Raw genomic sequence first — 24,744 nt, forward strand, 5'->3', positions numbered from 1 at the left:
TCCAAATTAAACTCCATCTGCCACTTCTCAGCCCATTGGCCCATCTGGTCCAGATCCTATTGTAATCTGAGGTAACCCTCTTCGCTGTCCACTACACCTCCAATTTTGGTGTCATCTGCAAACTTACTAACTGTACCTCTTATGCTCACATCCAAATCATTTATGTAAATGACAAAAAGTAGAGAACGCAGCACCGATCCTTGTGGTACTCCACTGGTCACAGGCCTCCAGTCTGAAAAACAACCCTCCACCAGCACCCTTTGTCTTCTACCTTTGAGCCAGTTCTGTATCCAAATGGCTAGTTCTCCCTGTATTCCATGAGATCTAAGCTTGCTAATCAGTCTCCCACGGGGAACCTTGTCAAACGCCTTGCTAAAGTCCATATAAATCACATCTACTACTCTGCCCTCATCAATCTCCATGTCTAGATCTTTAAAGTAAACAACAAACAGCAAGGGACCCAGCATTGAATGCTGTAGCTTTGCACTGGACACAGAAACAGGGATGCTGCAAAGAAGATCAATCAACTTCAGAATAAAAACAACTCTTTATTTTGTCACGCTGGGCACTTTACTTAATATCATTCAACACCATCTTTAGACACGCTGCTGCTTCTCATCACTTGAAAATTGTATCAGCTTTCTTTCTGCACTTTGCACCATCTAGAAGTGCCATTCATTGGATAATCTGTCTAGTTGTAAACTGAGTCTTAAAATTATATAAAGCAACATGCATCAATATTCATCAAACTATGGAATTTTCAGAAATACTCAATCTATAAATATGAAAGAATCTCACAACTATGAAAAGCCAAAGAAAACATGTCAAAAAAAATTTCAAGACTGAAAAACAAAATTCCTACGAAATATTTTTGCAATTTTGCCACATATGAACTTTGCTTGTGAATGGAAATATCAACAAACAGCCACATACCAATATTATTTTGTTTGGGGGAAATGGAAAAATATCTATGTAAAATCATGGCCTTTATCATACTAAATAAACATATGCACCATGTTTTTTGCAATATAGTTATCATACTAGTTTGTATAAATAAATATATGCACCATGTTTTTTTCAATAGTTTCTGATTATTGTGTAAAGTACTGATGTGGATGTGTGCAATTTAATATTTGTTGTTTGTGTTTAAAAAAAATTAACTTTATCTTGAAAATTTGTTTACTTATTTTCATATTTATAACTTGGACAAGAACATTTGAGGAATTTAACTTTGATGCAAGAGATGATTTACATTTATTTACTTTTCTTCAAATGAAGACTCATTTTGGACAGCCACTATCTTCTGGAGGCAGATGTTACAGAACGGTCTTAAAATGATTACATTCATTTATTGGAAGTTGTCGATTCACTGTAGCTTGCACATTTTCAATTTGGCAATCCCAGATTATCAAAGTATCAACTTGCATATAAGTGAACAGAATCAATTAGACATCCCATGTGATTACCTTAACTCAACTTGCAAGAATACAAATACCCATATAAGATAAATTAAACAGTAAATCACAATTTTGTACGCTTTGGATTTTCTAGAAGACTTGAGGGGAGAGAATCTTACGTTTAAGCAGAAGATCACTTATGCCATACACCGTTTTGTCATTATTAACATAAAACACATTTTCCTGCAATGACAAGTATTGTTGAAAATACAGGTTGTTGTTGTTGCTTCTCATACATCAGCTTTTTGCATAAGCTCTGCTTAAAATGACCTCTGTTTGATCATTTCCATGACAGTAAAGATCCAAAGCACATAGAAGGTATTTTCCATTTAGTTTGGATGCTGTTCCCATGATTTGACCTGAGAGAGAAATCATTCATTATATGGTATACATTATATAATAATGGTACAAATAATATTTACAAGACATGTTCAGCACCTGAAAACAGGTGCATTTTAGATACTAATCAGCAAAAGTCACATTACCATAACGTCACTACATTTTGTTAATCAAAAATACTGAAACATTTATGGCACTGATGTCATTCTAGCCACTAACCATGTTTACTAAATAAGAAAATCCAGCCTTATTCCATGTCTCAGATCTTCACTCTTAGCCCTCTAACCTTTATTAAAATAGAACAATAAACAGTACAGCACAGTATAGTCCCTTCTGCTCTCGCTGTCTTCTTTTTATCAATTTGTTCACGGGATGGGAGTTTTGCTGGCTTGGCCAACATTTATTGCCCATTCTAAATTGCTTGGAGAAGGACGTGGAGAGTTGCCTTCTTGAATTGCTGCATGCCTTAGAATGTAGGAACATCCATAGTGTTGTTTGGAAAGGACTTCCATGAGTTTGACTCAGTGACAGTGAAGGAACAGCAGAATCATTTCAAGTCAAGATTGTGTGTGACTTGCAGGTGGTGGAATTGGAACATGGGTATGGAAGGTATTGTAAAAGGAACTTTACTTAAGTGCATCTTCTAATTGGTACACTGCTACCACTGTATTGGTGCTGGAGGGAGTGAATGAGAAAGCTGGTAGATGGTTGTGAATCTAGCAGGATGCTTTCTACTGGATGATGTCAAGCTGAATGTTGTTGGAGAATATTTAATCACATTCTTGATCTTTGCCTTGTAGATTATGGTCAGGCATTTGTAGACAGGAGGGTGAGTTACTCAATTCCTAGCTTTTGACCTGCTCTTGTAGCTACTATATTTATATGATTGTAAAGTTCAGTTTCTGGCCAGTTAGGTCCCCTTTTTGTTGATAGCGGGGAACTTAACAATGACAATGCCATTGAACATTAAAGGGCAATAGTTAGGTATTCATTAACTTAATTCCAGATTTTTATTGAATTGGAGATGTTATGACACGGTACGAATAGTCTGACACTTTATTGACAAATAAGATGCACACTACACATCAGCTCAAGTTGGATGTTACAGGTCTGTCTGCACATGGATACAGACTACTTCATTATCAGTGGAGTCGAGAATAGTGTTGAAACATAGTGTAATCGTTAGCAGCTCTCTCAATTCTGACCTTATAATGGAGGGATGGTCATTATTGAAGCAGCTAATAATGTAGGGCCTAGGACAGATTACAATAGCTAGGTGGTTGTTTATGATGGGTGTGGATGCAGTGGGCTGAAGGGCCTTTTTCTGTACTATAGATCTCTATGTCACTACTCTTAAGGAACTCCTGCACTGAGATCCTGGAGCAGAGATGGTTGATCATGAACAACCACAACCACCTCCCTATTGTGTCAAGTATGACTCCAACCAGCAGAGTTTTCCCAATTTCCATTGATTCAGGTTTTGGTAGGGTACCTTGATGCCATATTTAGTTGAATGCTACCTTGGTGTCAAGGACAGTCACTCTCACCTCATCTCTGCATCTATACTTTTGTTCACACTTGGACTCGAGCTGTAATAAGGTCAGGAGCCAAGTGGCCCTGGAGGAACCAAAGCTCAGTGTAAGTGAAGAGGTTATTGCAAGTGCCACTTAATAGAACCGTCAAGGAACCCCTCCATCATTTTTCTGATGATCGAGAATAGATTGATACATAATGAATAGTTGGATTGGATTTGTCCAACCTTTTATGCACAGGACATAATCACATAATTTTCCAATTTGTTGGGTAGATACTGAGGAGGAAGAAATGATGTATTGGTATTTGGCTAAGGCAATGGTATAGTAGTATTGTTGTTGGACTAATAATCTAGAAATTTGGGAGTCAGGTTTGAATACCACCATAGCAGGTGATGGAATATGAATTAACCAACACTCTAGAATTAAATTGATTCTAGATGAAATGACATTAATTTAGGGAAGGACATTACTGCTCCTACCTGGTCTGGTCTACATATGACTCCAGACCCACAACAATGTGACTGACTCTTAACTGCCCTCTGAGATGGTCTGGCTAAACATTCAATAAAAGTCTTAAAAAAGGAATGAAACTAAATATCCCATCTTGCATTGACTGAAGCACCAGACAATACAAAACACAACCCTGTTAACCCTGAAAAATCCTTCTTACTAACGTGGGGATTAGTGTCAAAGTTGGGAGAGCTGTCTCACAGATTAGTCAAGAACAACCTGATATAGCCATATTCAGAATCAAATCTTACATACAATGTTCCAAACAAAACCATCACCATCTCTGGGCTTGTTCCAACATCAAGATAGACCAAGCAGAGGTGGCAATACAATGGTGTACAGGCAGGAGGGAATTCCTAGAAGTCCCTGAAATTGACACTGGAGCCTGTAAAGTCTCATGGCACCAGGCAAACATAGTCAAAGAAATCTCTTGCTGATTACCACATACCATTCCCCCTTGGTTGATGAATCTCCTCCATGCTGAACACCATTTTGAGGAAGCACCAAGGGTGGCAAGAATGCAAAGTTTATTCTAGGTGGAGATTTCAAAGCCTGTCACCAAGAGTAGCTTAGCCACTATTCTACTGATTGAGTTGGTCCACTCATAAAGGACATCATTGCTAGACAAGATTTGCAGCAGGTCTTGAGGGAACTAATGGGAAAAGTATATCTGACCTCATCCTAACCAATATGCCTGTATCTGTCCATGACAGTATTGGTAAGAGTGACCACCACGCAGTCCTTGTGGAGACCAGTATGATCTTCATATTGAAAATCCCTCCATCATGTTGTTTGGCACTATACTATGCTAAATGGATCAACTTAGAACCAATCCAACAACTCAAAACTGGGCATACATGTGGTGCTGTGGTCTATTAGCAGCAGCAGAATTGAATGTGAACACCAATATGCAAGCTCATGACCCAGCTTACCCCTTACTATACCATTACTATCAAGCTACAGAATCAAACCTACTTCAATGAATAGCACAGAGAGTATACCAGGAGTAGCACCAGGCATACTTAAAATTTGTGAAGCTACAATATAGTATTAATTGCATGCTATCAGCATAAGTAGCAAGTGATAGACAGAGCTAACCAATCCTAAACAGCCAACAGATCAGTTGTAGTTTCTGCAGTTCCATCACATCTAGTTTGAATGATTATGGACAATTAAAAAAAACACTAGATGAACTCTCATTGAAAGATAGAACAGACTTAAGGATCTGAATGGCTTACTCATGTACCTATGCTCATAGAAGGAGGCTCCACAAATATCCCCATTAACAATAATAGGGGAGCCCAACACATCAATGAAATAAGATAGAGCTGAAGCATTTACTCTTCTTCAAACAGAAGTGTCAAGTGGAGCTATTCTGGTCTCCTCAATAGTACCCCAGCATCACAGGTGCCAGTCTTCAACCAATTCAGTTCACTCCACAAAATATCATGTGACTAATCAGGTAGTGTTATCAGGACCCAAAGCTTTGCAGTATCTAATGTCTTCAATAATTTCTGGACATCATATAGCGTGAATCAAATTGATTGAAGACTGCATCTGTGTTGCCCGAGACCTACTATGACACTGGGATAGATTATACACTCAGTACTTCTGGATAAAGATGGTTGCAAATGCTTCAGTCTTGACTTTAGTGTTGAGGTATTGGTTTCCCATATCCTTATCAATCAGAAGGATTACTTGTAGAGATTCCACTTTCTGTTAGTTGTCCAATTGTACACTTATATGGCAACCCACACACCTTCCTTGGAGATATTCAAGACACCAATGTGACTAGACAGGGTGGATACTGAAAAGGGCTGCCTCTTTTGGGAGAGACCTGAGCTACAGGAGGCATTTAAAATTGTTGGGTCTTCCACTTAAAATAGAGATGAAGTGGGTCTGAATGAGTAGGTGTCCTTTGGAGTACTATTAGGAAAGAGTGATCATAGCATTAGAACATTTAGTTAACTATGGAAAAGGATAAAGAGCAACCTAAAGTAAGATACTTATTTGGAATAATAGCATCATTATATTTAGTTAACTATGGAAAAGGGTAAAGAGCAACCTAAAGTAAGATACTTAATTGGAAGCAGGCAATCCTCAGTGGGGTGAGAACACATCTGTCTCAGCTCAGTTCAAAATCAAATTTTGGCATGCAAAATTGTCCTGGGGTAATGAGCTGTCTTCTAAAAGGGGCAGAAGGTTCATATACATTCCCACAAGTAGAAAAGGCACAACAACCTAAGCTAAAGCTCCTGGGATAAGAGTAAATAAAGAGTAAGATAAAACAAAAACAAGGGGCTTTATGACAGATGTGAGGCTAATCAGACAAGTGAGTGGAGGCTGAAAATAAATAATCCAGAGGGCCTACTGGAAGGATGTTGTGGAACTTGAAAGGTTTCAGAAAAGATTTGCAAGGATGTTGCCAGGGTTGGAGGATTTGAGCTTTAGGGAGAGGCTGAATAGGATGGGGGCGGGGGGAAACATATAGAGGTTTATAAAATTTGTGAGGGGCATGGATAGAATAAATAGACAATGCCTTTTCCCAAGGGTGGTGGCAGTCCAGAACGAGAGGGCAATGGTTTAAGGTGAGAGGGGAAAGATATAAGGGACAACTCTTTCATGCGGAGGGTGGTGCTTGTATGGAATGAGCTGCCAAAGGAAGTGGTGGAGGCTGGTACTATTGCAACATTTAAAAAGCATCTGGATGGGTATATGAATAGAAAAGGTTCAGAGGTATATGGGCCAAGTGCTGGTAAATGGGACTAGATTAGATTAGGACATCTGATTGGCATGGGTAAGTGGACCAAAGGGTCTGTTTCTGTGCTGTACATCTCTATGACTCTGTGAATCTAAAACTGAGAAAGGAAATCAGAGAACTAGACTGAGAGATAAGAAAAGGCCAGCTATCACAAAACAGAATCCAAATCTTCTGCAAGCATGGAAATAGTAAAAGTGTAGCAAGAAGGAAGAATGTGATTGATTAGGAATCAAAAAGGATCTATTTGTGAAGATTGAGAACCTTACTGAAGTATTAAATGAGTACTTTGCCTATGTTTAATTCAAAGTGATTGTGAAAGCAGGGGTAAGTTGAGGCTATGGTTTGATAAAAAGCTATCTGAAAGCCTGGCAGTTCTTAAGGTTAATTATGTCATGAGGATTTAATGAAATGTATCCAAAGATTCGAAGACAAGTGAGGGAGGGAACTGCAGAGGCTTGAGTAGAAATTTCCAATCTGCATTAAATACAAGGGTGGTGCCAGAGGCCTGGAGGATTGCAAACATCACATTGTTTAAACAAGGATAGAAGGATAAACACAGCAAACACAGGCCATTCTGTTTAGCTATTGGTTGTGAGAAAGCTTTAGAGATGATATACAGGGACTAAACAAATAGTCCCTTGGACAAATTCAGATTATGGTAGTTAGGGAAAGCCAGCAAGAATTGGTTAAAGGCAAATCATAATTAACTAACATGACTTTTTTTAAAAAGGAGATAAAAAGAGATGATTGATGAAGGTAACATTGTGGTTAGTGTATATAGTCATTAAAAAGGGATTTGATAAAACTCCACATTATAAACTTGTCAACAAAGTTGAATACAATGTATTAAACTGATAGTGGCAGCATGGAAACAAAGTTGGCTGAGTGACAGTGAACACAGACTAATAATGAATGGCTGTTTTCATGAGTGTCGGAGGCTATTTAGTGGGTTCTCCAGGTGTATGTAGGGGTCCAACTGCTTTTCTTGATTATATAATACTCATGGGCACAATTTTAAAATTTGCAAACGATTCAAAGCATGCAAGAACGGTGAACCATGAGGAGGAGTGATAAACTTCAGGACGAATGGGCAGAATGGTGGCAAATGAAATGTAATGAAAAGAAGTGTGACATATGTGAGCCAACAAGATGGAGGAACAGGAGTACAGAGAAACCTCGATTATCCATAGTACACGGATAGGGAGTATTCTGTTTGGTTAATCGAATTCCAGAAAATCGAATGACAGATAACAGTTTAGCCAAGCATTGGGACATTGCGATCTTGCCAGATAATCGATATTCAAATAATCGAATGCCAGATAATCGAGGTTCCTCTGATTGCCATTCAGCGCATTGATTCTGTTCCATCATTCAATAAGATCATAGCTGATCTGGTCGGTCTCTCAACTCCACCTTTCTGCCTATCATCTATAACCTTTCAATTCCCTTGCTGATTAGAAATCTGTCTATCTCAACCTTGAACATACTTAACAACTCAGTCTTCATAGTCCTCAATGATAAAGAATTCCACACATTCACAACCCTCAGAAGAAATTTGTAAATGTGTGACCACTTATTCTGAGATAATACTCTTTGGTGTTAGACTCTCCCACAAGGGGAAAACAACCTTTCTGTACCTAACCTGTAAAATCATTTAATAGATTTTGTTGTGGAATAACTAGAAGAGAAAATGGAAAGTATAGGGCACAGTTCTAAAAGTAATACATGGTCAGAAAGACTTGAGGTATATGTGTAAAACTGACTAAAGATGGTATGGTAGGTTGAGCAAGTGATTAAAAAGGCACATGGACTTTGAGCTTTATAAATCAAAGCATCTATAATGAACCTGCATAAACCCTTGGTTCCTCCTCAAATGGAGTACAATATCCAATTCTGTATACTTTACAGAAGGTGTAAAAAATATTTCCTGTAATGGTTCCAAAGATGAGATACTTGAGTTATATGGAAACATTTGAGGAGAACTCCTGCTTCCCTAAGAAAACGTTGAGGCAAAATTTGATAGAAACATTCAAACCTCATGATGGGCCTGGCCAGAGTGGTCAGAAATTGTTGTCATACAGTCATATAACATGGAAACAGACCCTTCAGTTCAACTCGTCTATGCCAATCATGTCCCAAATTCAATTAGTCCCACTTGTCTGCGGTTGGTCAATATCCCTCCAAACCTTTCCTATTCACGTACTTATCCAAATGAGTTGTAAACATTATAACTATACCTCCATCCACCATTTCATCTGGCAGCTCATTCCACACACGACATGTGTAAAAATAGTTGCCTCTGATGTATTTTTTAAAACTTTCTCCTCTCACCTTAAAAGTATGTTCCCAAGTTTTGAACTCACCATCCTCAGGAAAAGATACTTTGCTATTCACCTTATCTATGCCTCTCATAATTATAAACTTCCATAACGTTACCCTCAACCTTCTATGCTCCAGTGAAAAAAAGTCCCAGCCTATTTCTATAACTCAAACCCTCCATTTCTGGCAACGTTCTGGTAAATCTTTTTGAACCCTCTCCAATTTAATAATATCCTTCCCATTCCAGGGCAACTAGAACTGCACATAGTACTCCAGAAGAGGCCACATCAATGTTCTGTGCAACCTCAACATTGGCAGACTTGTCAAGAATCAGTAATACGACTGTGAACTGATGTGACTTCCAAAAAATGAAACTGTTCACATTTTTCTCTCCACATATGCTGCCAGACTTGGTTTCCCAGCATTCCAGCACTTCGTTTTGATACTGATGTGGGCAATTGGTGAAAGAACAATCATGATCTCGTGAAAGTTTTTTTGTGTCGTAAGTAGCACTGATTTGGAATGCATTTTCTCAGATTGTGGTGGATGCAGATACAATTGTGGCTTTCAAAGAGTAGAATATAGATGAATAAATATGTAGGGCTCTTGCAGAGAATCAATATGGACATGACAGAATGATGGCCTCATTCTGTTTTTGTAACCACTCCCATGAATCTATGGTCTGTACCCTCACCTCATCAGTTTATTTATTGGACTTTGAGCAAATAAGTAATATGACTAAACACTGAGAAACACTGTCTAATTTCTAGCTCGTTTGCTTGAAATTCTATATTTGCTCATCAATTTTCTGTCTTTGATTTCCAACTTTGCTTCTCTTCTTTCTTAAACTATGCTAATGTTCCAAACCCTGTTAATTGACAGTATGAACTGTAGTGGAAGTTAATTTCTTATTTGAAATTAAACCTTTAACAATTCGTACTGACCACATGTTGTTATATGTTTTACAAGCATAGTACAATTGCTCTTTGTGGATACAAATTTACCAATATGCATGAATCTCTTGGATTCTAAATTCTGAGGTGATGATTAATATAAACAAGTAGGAACATCAATCATTGCCTTCATTAAAGCGAACGAGTTGTGAAACTAAACTTGGTCTCATAGATTTTAACTGTGAATTGTTTATATTCATCTTGAGGTATAAAAACTTACATTACCATTTATGATTGAAGTTTCAGAAGTACAACCACCAGACAGGATGGAAATAAAAGTGGTGTTATTTGCATCAGTAACGAAGATCTTGTCAGTTGTCAGTGGTAGAAATACAACATCCATAGCAATTTCCTGATTTAGATCTGTCAAAGGTGACACAATGGTGTTGAAAAAAACTCAGGTACAAATATTTCTTACTGATCAAAGCCAAAAATACATACCAACAATCGTCAATATATAGTGACCATAACTCCAAGCAGTGGCAAAATCTCTCGCATTATTATTGGACTCAAGCAGAAATGAAGAACATCTTGGTGATTGGAGGTTATGCTGGCTCATTATTGCTTCCTTTTTTGCATACTCAAACTTTTGTGGACAACTTTCAGGAAGAAGTTGGCCAAATGATAAGAATTCTTTCACTCGACCTTTAATCTCTGACCACTTTGAACTTTCCCATGACCAATTTAAAGATTTGGATTTTGGAACTTCATCCATTTCAGCGATATCTAAAAGAGAATGTTAAAATATTCTTTATTTAAAGGAACTAAATTACCGCATACTACAGCTTTTAGCACTGTAGGATTAATTCTGCCTAGAAACTAACATCTTGTGTAACATCAATTGATTAAACCAAAAATAATTTTGTATAATTGCTTGAGTGGAAATTCAACCCAACTTCTCATAACTGTCCATGTTACTTTGCTAATTTATGTAGATAAAATGCTGTGGTGTGGAGGTGCCAGTGTTGGACTGGGGTGGGCAAAAATCACACAACACCAGATTATAGTCCAACAGATTTATTTGGAAGTACAAGCTTTCAGATCACTGCTCCTTTGCCAGGATGGGACAGGATGATAGGTCATAGAATTTATGGTAAAAGGTCAAAGTGTCATCCAACTAATGCAATGTATTGAACAAACCAAATTTTTGTTAAGTCTTTCATCACTAGAATAGTTTGTAGGCTTTGATTCATTAAGATGCAAATCCCAGAACTTCTTTGAAGTCACATTCCTGGGTTACCTAAAGTTTTATAAAAAAAAGCGACATCTCAACTCAGACAACACATTAAAAGTGAGGTTAGAGTCTGCCTGTATTCCAACCTTGAGGCAGACCAGTTCTATTTCCAAAGCAGGAATTTATAAAAGGTCACATGGACTGCCTACCTACAGATTGTGCGCTTTTGGAACAAAATGGAATGTATCTGCAAATACAAATTCACCCCATAGACTTATCTATATGTGCACGCATGTGAGGAGGAGAGAGTGTGGAGACTGCGTGTGTGTGCACGCAGGTGTGACGGAGTATATGTCTGTGAATGTGAGACTAAGAGAGAGCACATGCCAATGTGAGAGGGTCTGCATGAGTGTGTGAATGTGATCATGTTTAAGAGTTTGTCTGTATAGTGTCGTGAGGTCACCTGTAGTGAAGACTTTAGCTACTATTTCTGGTACTCACTGAAACCTTTGTTAGCTAATAATTACTTATTCCATCCTTTTCCTTGGCAACAGTCTGAGATAATGCCATTATGTTCATAATCTTGGTATCACACTTCATTCCAAGATGAACTTCCCACTTAACTGCTGTGTCATCATGAAGAACATCTATTGCCACATTTGTATCACCCATACATTTCACCCAATTATCAGCTCTTCTTCTGCTGAAACCTTCATTCATGCTTTCATTATCTCTAGACTCAATAATTTCAATCTATTGCAGTTTCCCACATGTCACTCTCCATAAAATTGAATTCATCCAACCCTCTGCTGTTTGCATCTTAATTCACACCTAATCCAGTTCCTTTACCTCTGTCTTTGCTGACATACGTGGCTCACAGTCAAGTTAAAACTCCCATCCTTTCTTTCAAATCTCCTTCAGCCCCACAGCCCTCCAAGATATCTGCACTCTTCTGTTTCTGGCTCCACACGCATCCCAAATTTTAATTGTTTCAACATTTGTGACTATCTCTCAGTGCCGAGGCCCCAATTTCCAAAATTCTTCCTTGTAACCATTTGCCTGTCCAACTAACTTTTCTCTTTTAAGACACAGCTTTAAATCAATTTCTTTGATCAAGCTCTTGGTCATCTTGATTTACATTGCTCAATGCCTTACTTTATTTTATAATGCTTCTGCAAATTCCTTGGGATGCGGCATAAGTATCTTTCATGCTCAGTATTTGTAGTGAGATACAATGAAATAGCTTTATAGGCCACTTCAGAGGGCGTGAATTGAAAAGTGTGGTGCTGGAAAAGCACAGGTCAGGCAGCATCCAAGGAATTGATGTTTCGGGCATAAGCCCTAGTTGAAGGGCTTTTGCTCGAAATGTCGACTCTCCTGATCCTTGGATGCTAGCTGACCTGCTGTGCTTTTCCAACACCACACTTTTTGACTCTGACTATCCAGCATCTGCAGTCATCACTTTCTCTCACTTCACAGGGCATCATAAACTATTTGCACAATATAGATGAGTGTCCTCTCTGACACACAATGGCAAATCAGTTGGTGCTACAATAATCCATTAGCTTTCATGGTAATTGTTCACAATACCGGGTTCAATTCCCGCCTCAGGCGACTAACTGTGTGGCGTTTGCACACTCTCCCCGTGTCTGCGTGGGTTTCCTCTGGGTGCTCCGGTTTCCTCCCACAGTCCAAAAATGTGCAAGTTTGGTGAATTGACCATGCTAAATTGCCCATAGTGTTAGGTGAACGGATAAATGTAGGGGAATGGGTCTGGTGGGTTGCACTTCGGCAGGTCGGTGTGGACTTGTTGGGCTGAAGGGCCTGTTTCCACACTGTAAGTAATCTAATCTAAAAAACATGGCGTATCAGTGGAAGTGAGATTAAAATTGGTGGTGCACAAGAAGCCACAATTAGAAGAGTGCAGATATACTAAAATGGCTGCATACGAAACACTGATTAGACCCCACTTGGAGTACTGAGAGCAAATCTGGGCACCACACTTTAGGCAGAGGGAAGGAGGGCGTACAGTGCAGCTTTACGAAAAGGATACCATAATGCCATGGGTTAATTTATAAGAAGGGCCAAATTAGGCCTTTTTATTTCCAGATTCTGGAAGGTTAAGAAGTAATCCGATCAAAATCTTAAGATATTAGCAGGAAAATATAGGTAGAAAAGGATAACTATTCCCACTGTTTGGAGATTCTAGAACTAAGGAAGTATTCATTTCATATGAAACAGATTACCTACTAGCCCCTACTGATCCCATCCATTTCAATACAAGGCCTTAGTTTGGATACATTCTCGACTCCTTTGATGACATAAGGCAGTAATGCAGTTCAGAGTGCAATAAAACCCCACAGGAATTATATGAATTTGTAGCTTAATAACAGTATCAAAATCTTTCATGTAAAAAAATTCATGGGTGGTATAGTCATGAGAATCTGTAACAGCTGAGGAAACTAAAAAAGGTCTGTTCATAGCATTGCTTCTGATGCATAAACGGCAAATTTAGCAATGTACCCGGAACCCAAATATTCAAGTCTTGTCTGACAAAATGTAATACTAGTTCAATTGTTTCTTTTTGAGGTTATTCATGGATAAGCTATTCAAAGTAGATTCATTTTGATAAAGTGAGGAAGCTATTATATCCATAGGAAACTGTTCTGAACGACATGAGCAGAAGGGAAGTCCACTTTTAAACAAACCTTCTTCAGCAGTGAAATATTCATCTTCTGTTTCTTCACTATTGGATAATAAACTTGGATCAAGATTAGGAGCTGAATTTTTCAGAGTGGATGCCTGAAGAACTTCATATTTTCTTGATCTATAATTAGTAATACATCCAAATTACTTTCTTTATGTAGGATTTATGTCGACTATTGAGAGACTAAAGTATAAGTTTTGTAATTTTCAGATCAATTGATTACATACTACAAAAGTTATATTGGACTTAAGACCAGAGAATTTACAACACATCACTGACAAATTGGAGATCCTCCTGTTCTGCACGGCTCACTTGCTGTTTGGACAGAATTTTACATTTGCCTGCCAGTGGGGGTTGACTGGGGTGGTGGGAAGTGAATTTCACCAAGCTTCCGCTTGAACTGATCATCGTTACAGTGGGAGGAGAAACAGCAGTTTTATCTTCCTGCTGCATCCATGTGTTAAGCCTGCCAATCACATTGGTCACCATTCTTAAAACATTGAAGTGTGTAGATGTTGGAAATCCATTCTGATATCTTATATTCCAGTTTTATGCACTCCATACAAAATCATTCATTTGGAGTTTCAAAGAATGAGAGGTGATTTCATTGAATCATATAAAATTCTTAAGGGGCTTGACAGGCTAATTGCTGAGAGGATATTTCCCCTCATGGAAGAGTCCAGGACAGGAGGGTGTAGTCTCAGAGTGCCAGATTAAGACTCAGATGAAGAGGGATTTTTTTTCTCTCAGAAGGTTGTGAACCTTTGGAGCTCATTGCTACAGAGAGCTATGGGGTAGGGTCCTTGTGCATATTTAAGGCTGAGTTTGATAGATTCTTGATCAACAGGGGAATCAAGGATTCCAGGGAATGAACAAACAAGTGGATATGAGGAGTGTTGGATCAGCCACAATCAGATGGAATAGTGAAGCAGGCTCGAAGAGCCGAACGACCTACTCCTGTCTCTACTTCTTATGGTCTTAAATCCAGTCACCTGACTCCCACACAGATTGAGAAAGTAGATTGTGATCAGGAATGGAACAACTGATAATTTTGACACTCTAATCAGGATTTTTGATGCCAAATGTTAATTTTTGCATCATCATGCATGAAAGCAATTAAACCAGCACAGATCAAGCATCATTAGGGGATGGAATTACTAAATTATTCACTTAACCAGCTGAGCTAACTCCTGATATATCTTGAATCTGCTATCTTATCCAAGGACAATTCATTGTTGACATTATGGACAATGTTTGATTCAGCAAATAAAGTAAAATTGTTTCGTGAACAATTAAATTTTAAAAAAATTAACTGATTGAGCAACCATTATTTTTTAACTGCTTTATCAGAGCGGTTTACTGTATCTTTAAACGCATGAAAATATGTCAACCTGTTGTTACAATTCTTTGTCTCTTTAGGTGAAAACCTGACATTTTTGAACTTTATTACAATCATTACAATTCCATTTTTAAAAATGCAGCCATTGTATCTGCCGTGTTGGTGAAACAACAGCTATACATTCAAAGTGTACATTCCAGCGTCTCGTCCACTGGTTTTTAGGTTTAAATATAACTTGCATAAGTAAGTGATTTTTAAATGTAATGATAGCTTCTGCCTCCACAGCCTTTCAATCAGTGAGCTCTAGACCACATAACCCTCAGACTTCCCAATTAATTTAAAATCTACAACCCCCAAGGTGATCACTGATCTTGTTGACCTTAAAGAAGTCCTTATTGTCCACTCTCTCTAGGTCCCTCAATCTTATGCAGATCTATTTAATCTCTCCTTTGTCTACCTTGTACCAAAGAAAACAACATCAGTCTGTCTGATGTGCCCTTGTAGCTACTATTTTCTAGTCTTGGCAACATTCTTGTAAAGCTTCTCTGTATTCTCTATTATACAATCCCACACTTACCGTCATGTAGTGATAAGAACTGTACACCTTAGTGGTGGTGTAATTCATTTCATATAGGTTTGACAAACCTCCCTTCTCTTAAACACAACACACGGGTTAATAATGCAAAGTATCTGTTATGCATTCTTAACTGCTTTAACCACCTGCCCTCTGACCTTCAGAGGACTTTAGATGTGTATCCCAAGGCCCCTCAGTTCTTCTACCATTCTCAGAATCCTACCATTTTCTGTGGTCCCTCTAGCTAAAATGCTCACAATTCTCTGGATTGAAATCCACTTGAAACTTTTTGCCAACCTGGCCAGTCCACAATTTCCTAATAACTCCCAATAAAAAACACTTGCCATGTGTCCAAATTTTGTATGTAACTTTTCAGTTATAACCCCTTCATTATTAATACCTAACAAGAAAAGTAGAGAACCAAGTACTAACCCAATTTTGTGGAACATTATTGAAAATACATTTACAGGCACCACAACATCCATTAACAATTGTCCTTTGCTTCCTGACACTGAGCAAATGTTGAATACAATTTGTCAATCTCAAACTTTTCTGACCAGATTGCCGTGTCAGATGCTGTTAAAAGCCTTGCTAAAAATCCATGTAGACTACATTGATCACATTATCCTCATTGAACTTTCTTATTACCTCATCAAAAACATATTCAGGTTAGTCAGACACAACCTTCCCTCCTCAAATCTAAGCCGACTATCCTTGATTAATCTGTGTATTTCTAAAATGGTAAATAATACTGTTCCTCAAAATTTTCGTCATAACTTCTGCATCACTGATGTTAAACTGACTGGCCTGTAATTGCAAAGTTTGTCACTTTCACCCTTTTTTAAGCAATGTTAGTGTGTTAGCATTCTTCTGGTACTACATGTGTAGCCAAAAAGGATTGCAAAATGAATACCAGAGTATCTGTTCATTCCTCCATTGTACATCAGCCTGGGATACATGTTCTCTGGGCTTGGCAACATAATCTACTTTCAAAAAATATTAAACTCAGAAAGTTATACCTTTGTGTTTATACCATCAAATATTCACCTTGCTCCTTCCTGAACTACTATCCTCCTCTTGTGCAGAGAGACACAAAATATTCATGAAGACCAATATAAATATTCTCTAGCAACACAACCACATAACTTGTCATATCTTTACTAGTGATTTAAATATAGGAAAATCACTGCAGTAAGCAATGATAGTATGTGAAACTCTTCTAAAAAAAAGTACAACAAATATTTCTATTAAAAAATGCTTTTTTTCATCAAGTTCAAGCTGAACACAGTCTTATATTTTGTAAATCAATGCTTCTAGACACACCCCAAGAAACATCAGGAAAAGAAACATTTAAAACAGTCATAGGTAAAACATAAGGACATAAAAACTTATTAGAAAATTCAAACAGAAAAATTCAACAATTTTATCTTGGATGTGCAAGCTTTATTAGACTGTGTAAATAAAAGTTTGTAATTTCTGTGTAAAAGTATCTTTCACTTTTATTTTCAACATTAACTGCAAAAAAAACCTAAGATTGTAATGATACCTTGCAAGGAGCGTAACATCATCTTCATACTCCAATATTTGTTCGAAGCTTTCGATGGTCTTACTGAAATTATGTAAATAATCTTCTGTTGATGACTGGTTATTAACCATTTTTGTTTTATATTCACTGGATGTGTAACTGTCTAGCTCACTTCTTCCAGATTGTAAAAGCTATGTGGAATTCATGAATTTCAAGAGTCAAAGCAAAGTAGGTTATCAATTGAATTCAAATAAACAATTAGATTTGACATATTGGTCAGTATTTAAATTGAGGTGACAGAGGTCACAAAAGGTGAAAAAGTGAGCACTGCAAATGCTGGAGATCAGAGTCGAGAGTGGGGCACTGGAAAAGTACAGCAGGTCAGGCACCATCTGAAGAGCAGGAGAATCGATATTTCGGACAAGAGCCCCTCCTCGGGAATGAGGCTGAGAAGTTGATTTTCCTGCTCCTTGGATGCTGCCTGACCTGTGCTTTTCCAGCACCCCACTCTCGACAAAGGTCTCAGAAGGCCCATTGAATAAGCAACTGTGAATCTTACCAAAGGGTCAAGGAATTTGGGTTGGAAATTCTAACTGTGAAGACTTACTAGTCAATTAAAACCTGGCAACTGTCAAATACTCTGCATTGACACCAACAGAGCCAAGCAAGCACCACTTTCACCCAAGGCCCAGGATAAACAAGGGTCCAAGATCACAGGTGAGGGTCAGCAGGATGGGGGCAAAACTGGAGATGGTCAGCAAGAATGACAAAGGAATGGCTCAGTGCTGGCCCAACTTCTTCATGTCAGATCCTTGATCAGGAAGCCTACTTGCAACCAAACAGGCTTTGCATTTTGGGCTTGCTGCTGGATGTTTACTGGAACAGTGATGCGGACCTTGATTGAGCATTAATTATTTACTTACAGACCTGAATTGGCATTGAGGTGAGGAAACAATTCTAGAGTCTTCCCATGTGAACTTAAATTAGGACAATGATGCAGTCTCCACCTGCCACCCTTCTGCCTGATTAAATGACCCTTCCACTGGCCACCAAACTCATTGTGTGTGGGGGGGGGGGGGGGGGGGGTGCATTAATCAATGGTCAAAGTTGTTTTTTAAATATAGGTACTTTATTTCCAGTAGGTAATCTACTTTTTTATTTGGAATGCAGTGAAACTGATTTATACATTTAATTTACACTCTCAAAACGATGGCAATTTGAAAATCTGTTTCAAAACCGTTGCGAAAAATTACATTGCAATAGAGTTCCTTCGATCATAGAGTTTTATGCTGAAGAATAAATAAAAACTACACACAGAACTATAAGCACAAATAAAATGCTTCCTTTAGATACAAGTGGGAATGCTCCAAGATCTCCATGAATTCCTAAAAATACGAGTTATTACATTACACTGTCTCTACACATACTGCTCCACCAAATCTGAGATGGATGATGGATTTATCATAATTCAATCTATAATCTCTACCACTATTTCTGCAGATTGGTTCAAATGCTTTTGCCTTTGTCCCCCCTCAGCAGTACATTAAATGAAAGGGTCACAGATTTCCTTTCCCATCCCAAAAAGAAGAACCAAACCAGTTACAAACAATCTTGTTATCCGTAGTGTTTCTAACGTAAACAGACATGTCAAGAAACATGTTTACTCCAATGCAATCTTCCCACAATCAATGTGCCATCAAATTGTAGAATGGCTCAAAAACAATTGTATATTTCTTTCAAATAGAATGTTTAAAAAGCTATCAAATATAGAGCGAACAAAAATACCCTCAATGTTTTTTTTTCAACAAGAATTTTGACTCATGTCTAGTCAGCCTGCTTTTCCTAAAAGTACAGGTCAGATATTTCCAGTATGCCGCCAAGTTCTGTGCATTGATGAGTTTCTGGATTGTATGTTTTTTGGGTGACAAAAATGGCTTAAGATTTCTTTCTTCAGAAATGGAAAAAGGGAGGTTCTTAAGTTTAAAGCATAAGGCCACACAAACCCGATATCACCAACCACTTCAAAACTCTTATAATATATTAATGAATATTTAATTATTGCAAATATGTTACTTGACTGAATTTTGGTAACTTCTGTTTTAACTGGGGAAACAAAGATATGGTGTAATGCAATTGAAAAACTGTTCAAACAAACAATAGATGATGAGGAAACTTGAATGATATTTTCTCTCCTAATCATCAGAAAAAGGCAACAGGATTGACGATACAGATAATGAGTATAAATATTATCTATACCTGAGTGTGTTTCTTGTCTATTAAACATCCAGTAGAAGTGGTGTGGGATATATATTTGACAGCAACGATGATTCCTTGAACAACCATATGCTTGTGTTCCCTATAATGTAAACTTTCTACAATTTCCTTGAACTCCTGTAGTGATACAACAGTGACCTCTGTTATGTTAAAATAAAAAAAACACAATTCATTACTATGTTACAAATGGAAAAAAGTAGCAAAACAACATTTTTAAAAATTCACTCTGCAATATGGATATTGATGGCTGGCCCAGAATTTATTGTCTATTTCTAGTTTCCCTTGACAGAGTAATGGTGAGCTGCCTTCTTGAATCGTTGAAGTCCATTGAAGTGATAGGCAGAGGAATCAAAGGCCAAACTCAAAAATAGCCACAGTTTAAAAACAAAATGGGATTGGGACAAGGAGCATTTTAAAGATGAGAGTTAAGGCTTTGTGCCTGAATGCATGGAGCATTTAAAATAAATTGGACAAACTAATCACACAAAGAGATACAAAAGGGTATGATATTGTTACAATTATGGAGATAGGATTGCAAGGTGACCAGGGCTAGGAACTGAACATCTTGGGGTATTCAGTATTTAAGAAGGACAAAAATAAAAAGGCAATGGAGTTAAAGAGGATGTAAACACAATATTGAGGAAAGATATTAGATCCGACAATGTAGAACCTGCATGGGTAGAATTGAGAAATACCAAGGGACAGAAAATATAAATAGGGTGGTCTATAGATCACCCAACTGTACTTGTGATGTTGGGAATGGCATTAAACAAGAAATCATAAAATTATGCAGTGAAGAAACATTGGTAATTATGGATGGCTAAAACCTGTGGAGAAATTGGACGAATCAATTGGTCACAAGACTATAGAGGAGGAATTCCTAGCATGTATGTGGGATCGTTTTCTGGACCAATTGTTGAGGAGTCAACTAGAGGACAGGTCAATTTAGACTGAGGATTATGCAATATGAAAGAAATAATTGGTAATGTAGTTGTGTGAGACCCCTTGAGGATAAGCAACCATAATATGATAGAATTCTTGATCAAATGGACAGTGAGGCAATTGATCCTGATACTAGGATGCTAAATTTTAATAAGGAAGCTACGACGGTATGAGGCATGAATTGGCTAGGATGGATTGGGAAATGTTACTGACAGGAATGACAATGGATAGGCAATTCAAATTTCAAAGAGCTACGAATATTGTTTATTCCCATCTGACACAAGAGTGCAAAGAAAACTGGGCAAACATGGCTTACAAGGGAGGTTAGAGATTGTATTAGATGCAAAAAAGAGGCTTACAAATTGGCAGGAGAAAAACAACAGATTGGGAACAGTTCAGAAATCAGCAAAGGAGGAATGAGGGATTGATTAAGTAAGGGAAAATTGAGTATGAGAGTAAGCTTGCAGGGAATGCAAGAACATATTACAAAAGTTTCCATGTAAAGAGAAAAAAGAGGAGAAAAACTAATGAATGTTGCTTACAGTCAGACATGTACAGCACGGAAACTCGTCCAACTTGTCATGCTGAACAGCTATCCTAAATTAATCTAGTCCCATTTGCTACCACTAGGCCCATGTCCCTCTCAACCCTCCCTGCTCATGTACCCATCCAGATGCCTTTTGAATGTCGTAATTGTACCAGCCTCCACCACTTCTGGCAGCTCATTTCATACATGCACCACCCTTTGATTGAAAACGTTGCCCCTTTAAGTCCCTTTTAAATCATTCCCTTCTCACCTTAAACCTATGACCTCTACTTTTGGACTCACCCTACCTTGGAAAAGAGACCTTGTCTATTTATCCTATCCATGCCTCTCAATTTTATAAACCTCTATAAGATCACCCTTCAGCCTGCAAAGCTCAATAGAAAATAGCTCGAGCCTATTCAGCCTCTCTGTAAAGCTCAATTCCTCGAACCCTGGCAACAACCTTGTAAATCTTTTCTGAACCCTTTCAAGTTTCACAATATCCTTCCAATGGGAGGGAGACCAGATTTACACACAATATTCCAAAGGTGGCCTGTACATCCACAACATGACCTGCCAACTCCTAGACTCAATGCTTTGACCAATAAAGGAAAGCATACTAAACACCTTCTTCACTATCCTATAATAGGGAAATGTCAGATATAGGGGAATTTATAATAGGAAACAAAGAAATGTCTGACAAACTGAATTCATACTTTGCTTCAGTCTTCGCAAAGGAGGGCATGACTAACATACCAGAAACAATATGTGATGGATGGCAGTTATAGGAAGGGGGGAAAGTCTCAGATACAGTCACATAGATGGGTTAACTCCAGAAAGGGTAAGTGAGATTAGATTAGATTACTTACAGTGTGGAAACAGGCCCTTCGGCCCAACAAGTCCACACCGACCCGCCGAAGCGCAACCCACCCATACCCCTACATATACCCCTTATCTAACACTACGGGCAATTTAGCATGGCCAATTCACCTGACCCGCACATCTTTGGACTGTGGGAGGAAACCGGAGCACCCGGAGGAAACCCACGCAGACATGGGGAGAACGTGCAAACTCCACACAGTCAGTCACCTGAGGCGGGAATTGAACCCAGGTCCCTGGTGCTGTGAGGCAGCAGTGCTAACCACTGTGCCACCGTGCCGCCCTGAGGTAGGCAGCTAATGCAGGAATCTTTTGTGGATATACCCATCTCAAAAAGGTATGCTGTTTTGGAAAATGCAGGGGGTGATGGATTCTCAGGGAACGTAGCACGAACAGCCAAATTTCTGGTATTGAGACTGGCTCCAATGCAACGAGGAGTACGTTGGCTTCCAAGAGATCAATTGTGTTAGGGGATTCTGTAGTCTGAAATACAGACTGACGTTTCTGCGACCAGCAGAGAAAAAGCAGAATTGTGTGTTGTTTCCCTGCTGCCAGGATCAAGGATGTCTCAGAGAAGGTGCAGAATGTTCTCATGGGGGGAAAGGGGCCAGCAGGAGGTCATTGTCCACATTGGAACCAACAACATTGGAAGGGAAAAGGTTGAGATTCTGAAGGAGATTACAGAGAGTTAGGCAGAAATTTAAAAAGGAGGTCCTCAAGGGTAGTAATATCTGGATTACTTCCAGTGCTACGAGCTAGTGAGGGCAGGAATAGGAGGATAGAGCAGATTAATGCTTGGCTGAGGAGCTGGTGTATGAGAGAAGGATTCACATTTTTGGACCATTGGAATCTCTTTTCGGTTAGAAGTGACCTGTACAAAAAGGACGGATTGCACCTAAATTGGAAGGGGACTAATATACTGGCAGGGAAATTTGCTAGAACTGCTTGGGAGGATTTAAACTAGTAAGGTGGGTGGGTGGGACCTAGGGTGATAGTGAGGAAAGATATCGATCTGAGATGGGTACAGCTGAGATCAGAAGTGAGTCAAACAGTCAGGGTAGGCAGAGACAAGGTAGGTCTAATAAATTAAAGCGCATTTATTTCAATGCAAGGGGCCTAACAGGGAAGGCAGATGAACTCAGGGCATGGTTAGGAACATGCCCCTCAATTTTATAAACCTCTATGAGGTCACCCTTCAGCCTGCAAAGCTCAAGAGAAAATAGCTCGAGCATATTCAGCCTCTCTGTAAAACTCAATCCTCTAACCCTGGCAACATCCTTGTAAATCTTTTCTGAACCCTTTCAAGTTTCACAATATCCTTCCAATGGGAGGGAGACCAGATTTACACGCAATATTCTAAAAGTGGCCTAACCAATGTCCTGTACATCCACAACATGACCTGCCAATTCCTATACTCAATGCAAGGATATTATAGCAATTACAGAAACATAGCTCAGGGATGGGCAGGACTGGCAGCTTAATGTTCCAGGATACCAATGCTACAGGAAGGATAGAAAGGGGGCAAGAGAGGAGGGGGAGTGGCAGTTTTGATAAGTGATAGCATTACAGCTGTGCCGTGGGAGGATATTCCCGGAAATACATCCAGGGAAGTTATTTGGGTGGAACTGAGAAATAAGAAAGGGATGATCACCTTATTGGGATTGTATTATAGACCACCCAATAGTCAGAGGAAAATTGAGAAACAAACTCAGCTATCTATAAGAATAATAGGGGATTTTAACTTTCCAAGCATCGACTGGGACTGCCATAGTGTTAAAGGTCTAGATGGAGAGGAATTTGTTAAGTGTGTACAAGACAATTTTCTGATTCAGTACTGGGATGTACCTACTAGAGAAGGTGCAAAACTTGACCTACTCTTGGGAAATAAGGCAGGGGAGGTGACTGAGGTGTCAGTGGGGGAGCACTTTGGGGCCAGCGACCATAATTCTATTCGTTTTAAAATAGTGATGGAAAAGGATAGACTAGATCTAAAAGTTGAAGTTCTAAATTGGAAAAAGACCAATTTTGACAGTATTAGGCAAGAACTTTCGAAAGCTGATTGGAGGCAGATGTTCACAGGTAAAGGGACGGCTGGAAAATGAGATAACAAGAATCCGGAGAATGTATATTCCTGTCAGGGTGAAAGGAAAGGCTGGGAGGTATAGGGAATGCTGGATGACTAAAGAAATTGAGGTTTTGGTTAAGACAAAGAAGGAAGCATATGTCAGGTATAGACAGGATAGATCAAGTGAATCCTTAGAAGAGTATAAAGGAAGTAGGAGTATACTTACGAGGCAAATCAGGAGGGCAAAATGGGGACATGAGATAGCTTTGGCAAATAGAATTAAGGAAAATCCAAAGGGTTTTTACAAATATATTAAGGACATAAGGGTAACTAGGGAGAGAATAGCGCCCCTCAAAGGTCAGCAAGGCAGCCTTTGTGTGGAGCCACAGAAAATGGGGGTGATACTAAATGAATATTTTGCATCAGTATTTACTGTGGAAAATGATATGGAAGATATAGACTGTCGGGAAATAGTTGGTGACATCTTGCAAAATGTCCAGATTACAGGGGAGGAAGTGCTGGATGTCTTGAAATGGGTAAAAGTGGATAAATCCCCAGGACCAGATCAGGTGTACCTGAGAATTCTGTGGGAAGCTAGAAAAGTGATTGCTGGGCCTCTTGCTGAAATATTTGTATCATCAATAGTCACAGGTGAGGTGCCGGAAGACTGGAGGTTGGCAAACGTGTTCAAGAAGGGCAGTAAAGAGAAGTCAGGGAACTATAGACCGGTGAGCCTGACCTCAGTGGTGGGCAAGTTGTTGGAGGGAATCCTGAGGGACAGGATGTATATGTATTTGGAAAGGCAAGGACCGATTAGTGATAGTCAACATGGCTTTGTGCGTGGGAAATCATGTTTCACAAACTT

The 24,744-nt window shown here is 38.8% G+C and overlaps 1 protein-coding gene across 1 annotated transcript in view; it reads right to left on the bottom strand.

The window, feature by feature from the left end:
- Positions 1-1,694: 1,694 nt before the first annotated feature.
- LOC132816933 (RPA-related protein RADX-like) overlaps positions 1,695-24,744 on the bottom strand; it is a 96,648-nt gene continuing 73,598 nt past the window's right edge. The window contains exons 9-13 of the mRNA XM_060826957.1: positions 19,450-19,607; positions 17,215-17,384; positions 13,757-13,875; positions 10,316-10,600; positions 1,695-1,816 (exon numbers count right to left, since the gene is read on the bottom strand). Of these exons, the coding sequence (XP_060682940.1) occupies positions 1,695-1,816; positions 10,316-10,600; positions 13,757-13,875; positions 17,215-17,384; positions 19,450-19,607 (854 nt within the window). The remainder of the gene's footprint in view (positions 1,817-10,315; positions 10,601-13,756; positions 13,876-17,214; positions 17,385-19,449; positions 19,608-24,744) is intronic.

Source organism: Hemiscyllium ocellatum, chromosome 6 (assembly GCF_020745735.1).
Source record: "Hemiscyllium ocellatum isolate sHemOce1 chromosome 6, sHemOce1.pat.X.cur, whole genome shotgun sequence".
Lineage (NCBI taxonomy): Eukaryota > Metazoa > Chordata > Chondrichthyes > Orectolobiformes > Hemiscylliidae > Hemiscyllium > Hemiscyllium ocellatum.